This window comes from Magnolia sinica, chromosome 6, assembly GCF_029962835.1.
Source record: "Magnolia sinica isolate HGM2019 chromosome 6, MsV1, whole genome shotgun sequence".
Taxonomy (NCBI): Eukaryota; Viridiplantae; Streptophyta; class Magnoliopsida; order Magnoliales; family Magnoliaceae; genus Magnolia; species Magnolia sinica.
This window is the reverse complement of record NC_080578.1, coordinates 33,057,865-33,064,430: the sequence shown is the minus strand read 5'-3', so window position 1 is coordinate 33,064,430 and position 6,566 is coordinate 33,057,865. Positions and strand designations below refer to the sequence as shown.

General features: G+C 41.1%; 1 protein-coding gene across 1 annotated transcript; it reads left to right on the top strand.

Moving 5' to 3' along the window:
• The first annotated feature begins 1,232 nt into the window (after window positions 1-1,232).
• On the top strand, window positions 1,233-2,421 carry LOC131248635 (uncharacterized). The gene has a single exon (XM_058248999.1). It carries the CDS (start codon window positions 1,394-1,396, stop codon window positions 1,955-1,957), a length of 564 nt encoding a protein of 187 aa, XP_058104982.1. The 5' UTR covers window positions 1,233-1,393; the 3' UTR covers window positions 1,958-2,421.
• The last annotated feature ends 4,145 nt before the right edge of the window (window positions 2,422-6,566 follow it).

Sequence of the window (6,566 nt, the reverse complement as noted above, 5' to 3'; positions counted from 1 at the left end):
TCCTTCCTACCAAGGCGAGTGGATTAGGAGCGGGCCCGGCCTAGCTTAAGAGGGTTCGCTCCTTACCATGGGGCCTAATTTGATGCATGTATTTTACATCTATGCCATCCATCCGTTTTTCATGTCATTTTAGGGGATTAGACAAAAAATGAAGAAGCTCCTAACCTGCGGTGGACTATGTCATAGGAAATGGTAGTGATTGGCTATTAAAAACTTATTATGGGCCACAAAGGTTTTGGATCAAGCTGATATTTGTTTATTTATTTATTTTTTCCTTTCATCCATATTTATAGTAAATAAACATTATGGGAAAAAATTACAGTGGGCCCTGGGATGTTTTTAATTTTGGGGCATTCAATTACCACTGTTTCCTATAGTATGGTCCAGTTGAGATTTAGATCTGCTTCATTTTTGGGCTCACACTCCAAAATGATCCGGTAAAAACAGATGGACAGTGTAGATATAGAATATATACATCAAGGTGGGCCACATGGTTGGATTCCACTGCCACGTATCTCTTGCAGACCGAAAGTCAAGTCGGCCGAAGGCTAAACATGCTTTCTTTCCAATGATATTTTCAATATTTTGCCACCAAATCCGGCCTGAAGAGTACGCACCATGCGCAATTTTAGGAATGGGCCCAACTTCCGAAAGCTACAAAATTAGAACTCGCGACCACTGCACGAGCCACGCAAGGACCGGGACTGGTCCCAAAATAAAGCAGTCTTACACTCTACTCCGTTTGGTCCTTTTCCTTTTGATAATACTTTCATATTTCCGCAGTGTGGGAAGTTCCACATGTATGCAAGGGAAATTTGTAACGTGGCATGATATACCAGAACTTAAACCGTCCAAATGGTGGGCCTGACCATATGTGAATTACAACCCAACAATGATCTGTGATCTAATTCCTAACTGGCTTATTCTGGTACTTCTCATTGACGGTAGAAATGGGAAATAGTCAATGGTCCAAATTCAATACATAAATGTAAAGTGATCTTAGGTATGGATCTTCTAATCAATCTGATTTAGAGACCATACCCCGATTCAAAAGTGGGTCCCACTATTTGGTCAGTTTTGTTTTAGGTGCAAGTGTGCCACTTTTACAATTTCTGTGTGCATGAATACAGAGCATCATAGTCTGCCGGAGTATCAGATAACTCCTCCTTGCTTTTTCATCTTTGGACGTTCTTAATTTCTTGCTCTCCTCTTTGACTTTTTCTTTATTTTCCGTCTTCTACACAAAAAGCTTCAGCACCACACCATCCCACTGCTCCTCTCTCTCTCTCTCTCTCTCTCTCTCTCTCTCAAGAAGACATATACCTCAAGAGCTTCAAGAAGACATACTACAGAGTTCAAATGCGCGAGTTACACTGAGTGTAACAAAAGATAGATGGGTAACTGTGTATTCAGAGGCTTTGCAACCGTTGATCAAGTGATAAAAGTCGTTACATCCAACGGTGGAGTAATGGAGCTGTACCCACCCATCACAGCCGAGTGGATAACCAACGAATTCCCGGGCCATGGCATTTTCCGTGGTCATGATCTCTTATCGCGGCCACTTCTCCACAACGAAGAGTTAGTCACAGGTGAATTGTATTATCTACTTCCTCTTAAACACCAACGAGGCCGAACTGCAGTGGAAGAAGATATCAAGATGAGCGGTATCTCTTCAGTGGCTGCACCTTACCGTATGTCGTTCGATCATCATGGGATTTGGAGGCGGGCCGAGACGGAGGTTTTTCCGCGATGTAATAACGCGGGAGTATGGAAGGTGAAGCTGGTAATAAGCCCGGAACAGCTGACGGAAATCTTGTCACAGGAGGCTCGGACGGAGGCACTGATCGAGAGCGTGCGGACGGTGGCTAAGTGCGGAAGTGGGTTCCCTTCGGCTGCTAGTTCTGATCAATGGAGCCTTTCCAGCAGTAGGAAAGGTTCGTTAGAGAGGATGGGTTAGAGAGAGATGGGAAGGGAAGTTTTCTTTTCTTTTGTTGTTATCGTTGTTGTTGTTGTGGGAAAAGGTAGTTTCACTTCAGGAGGAGCCATTTTTTAGCTCCATGTGATCTTGGGTGTACATGAACTGATCATGAGGTAGGCCACACCATAGGGCATAAGCTGAAAATCACATTTATTGGATGATCATGACCATTCAAACGATGGATTTTTGCTTAGTGAATGTGAGATTTTGGTTTTCGAGTGGTTAGGATTGTGCGGGTAGGGTGATTTTCCGCACATGGGCTGTCCATGGTAGTGCCTAGCTCTTGAAGGCTCTGATCAGGACATGCAGGCCCCAAGATTCGGTGGAGCACAACTTTGGGTGCTCCAAAGGTCTATGCTACCATTTCTCGTAATTTTACATGGCATTGTTGTCTTATGTCTAACTTTTTTATGTATAAATACATATCATGGGATGCATGTGCAGTTCTGTGTTATTTTTTTTATTTTATTCGTTACTCCAAATGTCATAAAAATCATGATATTTAGTGCAATTAAACGCAACCTATGCTTAGGACTAGTTAAAGAAGCATAGGCGAGTGAAGAAAGACACCGCATAATCTGTCAACATTGCTTGGACTCCCATGCTTTTGTTGGGATAAGGATTTTGTTGGGTCCTTACTCATGCAACAGTAGTTGACTCAAGAGAGCTTCAACATAAGGTCACGGTTCGATTACTCATTGCTGTGAAATTCTATCATCCCGTAGCTCTTGGGTGTGTGTAAAACAAATAATAAAATAAAATTATGTGAGGCATGGTACCCATTTATGCTGTGACCATGAGGGTCACTTCTATGTAAGTGTTGCTGTCCATTAATTTTTACCTTTTTTTAGGACATCCTCTAAAAAATTAGGTAAACGTAAATATCAGGTGGACCACCATCATTAATTTTTTAAAGGTCGCAAAGGTCTTAGATTAAGTTGTTATTTGTGTTTTTCCTTCATCCAGTCACGTGCGACCTTATTAATAGGTTGGAAAGCAAATAAACATTAAAGAAGCTTTTAATGTTGGGCATTCAAGTACTACCATTTTCTTACAGTGTGGTTTACTTTAAGATTCTACCTCAATTTTTCTGGCAAGATGGGACCTGCAGTCCTAGTCTCACCAAGTAAGCTCTTACCCCTGCCTCACCTAATCCGTTCCTTTTGTTGGAAGCGGATTGGATGGTGTACCTCACACCAATTATACAGCTGGTGTATTGACGCCAAAAAGTTTCTTGGGTCAAATCATTAGGTATGTGTTATATTTAAACTGTTTATGTAATTTGCAAGCTCATCCTAAGGCTTAGACTAAAAATAAGAGAAATCTAATTATCAAGTGGATCACACTACAAAAAGCAATGGGAGGTTGAACCGCTATCAATGAAAATCATTTATGGGGTCATAGAAGTTTTGGAATAATATGAATTTTTTTTTCACTTCATTTTGGTCTCTGTGACCTTATAAATAAATTGGATGAAAATAAATATTATGGTAGGCCCTATGAATTGTTTAACACTGAAAATCATTATCTCCACAGTTATTTGTGGTGTGGTCCAAATGATCTTTGTTTATATTTTATGTTTTAAATAATTCTCTAAAATAATCTCTAAAAATAGGTGAACGGTGTCTATATAATAAATAATCACTGTTCGTACAACTTCGAGCTCGAGAAGCATAGGTGCTCGTCTTTTCACGGCACGTACCTACGGTAGCTATGTAGCTAGCTGCTGGTGTGTGGCCAATCCGCTGCCCCCTTTCGCTGGGCTTCTTCATTGGGAGGTTCCTTGATCGGCACATAGAAATTAATTATACACATGGCATAGGATAACTCAAATAAAACGGCCTAAATTGCGAGACCTACGGCGGATGGGTTGTCAAACGAGATTGGTGCTATTTTTGACTTGTGGTTATTCGACATTTGTTTGTTGAATTTGGAGACTAGTCTATTTTTCATTCAACCGTCCATTAAATGTTCGCCAGTTTATAAACAAGAACAGTATAAATTCTGCTTTATGATCTATCTAAAGAGGAACCCACAAGTTGGACGGTTTGATTTGAGTTATTTCGATGCCACATATAGAATTTTCTATTGCTTGCGTATCTACCATCGTACTCTAGAAGAGTGTCAATGAATTTCTCTCCTTCGTCGTGGAAGGGATTCGTTGGCTTGCTTTTCTATGTTAGGTATGATAGTTGGACCCGTACGATAGGGCGTTTGACCCAATGGAGAGTTTCCTGCAACACCTGTCACGGGGAGTTCCTACAACATCAAAGCTCTGTGGGTTTCACTGTAATGTTCTTATAAAATCCAATCCGTCCATCAGTTTCTTCATCTCATGTTACACTGAAATGAGATCCCAACAAATGAACCAGAATCAAACTTAGGTAATCCATACAACAAGAAAGAGTGGGGACTGAACCCACACCACTGAAATCTTATTGGGCCCAGAGAAGTTTGGGATCAGATGATATTTATTTCTTCCCTTCGTCCTACTGGAAATCATCTCATGAACGGGTTGGATGGCATATAAGGATAACGGTGAGCCCCAGGAAGATTTCAATGGTGGTCGTTTCCATTCCTACTTTTGCCTGTGGTGTGGCCCATTTACGTATAGGATCTACCTCATTTTCAGCCTGACATGGTGAAGTGATCTGGCAAAACTGTTGGATGGAGTAGATTCTACACAGACAATGAGGTAGGCTCCACAGAGCTTCGCATTGCAGGAAAAATTGGGCATGGTCCCTCGCTCCTTTGGGCTGAACGAAGACTCCCCGTGAGGACGAATTTCCCGGAAGGAGATGTTACAGGCAATAAGCGTTCGTTCACACAAGGTGGCCTGAGGAAGACAACTTTCATACTCCGAAAGAGTTATGGATGATACACAGGTACTAAAAACTTAATTAAAATCGATATGGTGGCATACAACGTATTCAAAATACTATGTTCAAATTGTGTGTATCCGCTTAGATGTATCATGAACCAAAAATGACTCTTATTTCGTAATCTAGCTACCGGATTGGTGGCAATTTATTGGACGGTTCAAAATGAATGTTATCCAATCTCTGATTTTAATAAACGCGTGTCATCGAGTAGAGTCCAGGACTGTTCAGCCAATGTGGTTTCTAGGCTGTAAGGTAGAGACAGCCGGTTCACAATTTAGTTGGCTTTATTTAAGTTAATGTGTGACGTATGTAGCATTTCTAAGCGCCTGAGCATCAAGGGTCGCAGCTAGAGTATCTAGTAACTCCCCTAATTCAATTCACTGCCAAGTACGGGCTGAGACGTTCCTGAGGTCACATGGACTACTGCTGACGTATTTTTGTTACAATTACCAATCACGCCTTCATATGTGCCAGCGTGTGCCACATTTGAGCCATCCATCAGGTGGCCCTATCCTTTTAGATGATTCGGCCTCAATCAGGTCATCCCATCAGGTGGACCACAGGGTAAGAAAATGGACAGCTTAAGAATCTGGTATTAGCAAATCCTTACCCCTGAAAGCATCTTGGGTGTGAATAATTTTTTTTTTTTTTCGGGGTCCGATCTTTTAGGAAGCATTCAATTCCATAGCATGATAACCCTGCTTTAGCTTCTTATGGGCGGCTGCCTTTGGTTCCTTAAAGTAAGGGAGCGTGTTCCCACCAAAACAACCCTCCTCAGACCAAGAGGACGACTCTAATGATTGTGGGCTTGGTGAATAAGGACCGTTCAGTTGGTGGAATCTACAGTTTTTTGCCTTCGGCAGGAAAAAAGAATTATCGCATGGAGCATAATCCTAGTCCTCCAAATTTTTGCCTGAAATGAACGGTGAAAATAACAAAGAGTTAATGGTTCATATTCCAAAGAGAAAAGTCTATTAATTGGATGACTGATATTTTGTTGTCAAAACAGTTGTCTTAAATCTGTCTGTCTGCACTGCTCGACCAGTCGAAAGTCCCTTCGACTGGCCGAAGCCCGTTCAACTTGAAGTCCAGCAACGATGTATTTGGAGTTTCGAGTTGATCGACCAGTCGAGGGATTGACTCGACTAGTCAAAGCCCTCCTTCAACTAGTCGAGAATTACGCAAATGGTGCATGGTTTGTGAGCAGACTGCATAAATTTGAGGCGGTTTTTAGGGGTGTGCATAAGTGAGAGTTCCTCATTTATAAATAGGAGTCTCTAGGGTCATTTTAAGGTATTCTAAGGCTTCCTAAAGTTATTCCAAGGGTTCCTAAAATGGTTTTAGGGTTTCTAAAGCGTTATCAAATGGTGAGATTCGAAGTTGTTCGAATTAGGTAAGTCCTTTCTCTTTAAAATTTATGCTTTCATAGTGGAATTTTTGTCTCTTTGTGCCGTGATTTTTTTTCCAAAAGAGTTTTCCACATTAAATCTTTGTGTTCTCTTGTGTTTGCTTGGTGCCATTAGATTGTTATCCTAGATCTATATCAGTGTGATTCCACAGCACAAATCCCCAACAACTGATATCAAAGCAATCGTTAGGGCACAGATCTGAATATGAGGGATAAGCAATAATGGTAAGCACTAGATATGATATTGAGAAGTATTCAAAGAAAAATAATTTTGAATTATGGAAGATCAAGATGATCA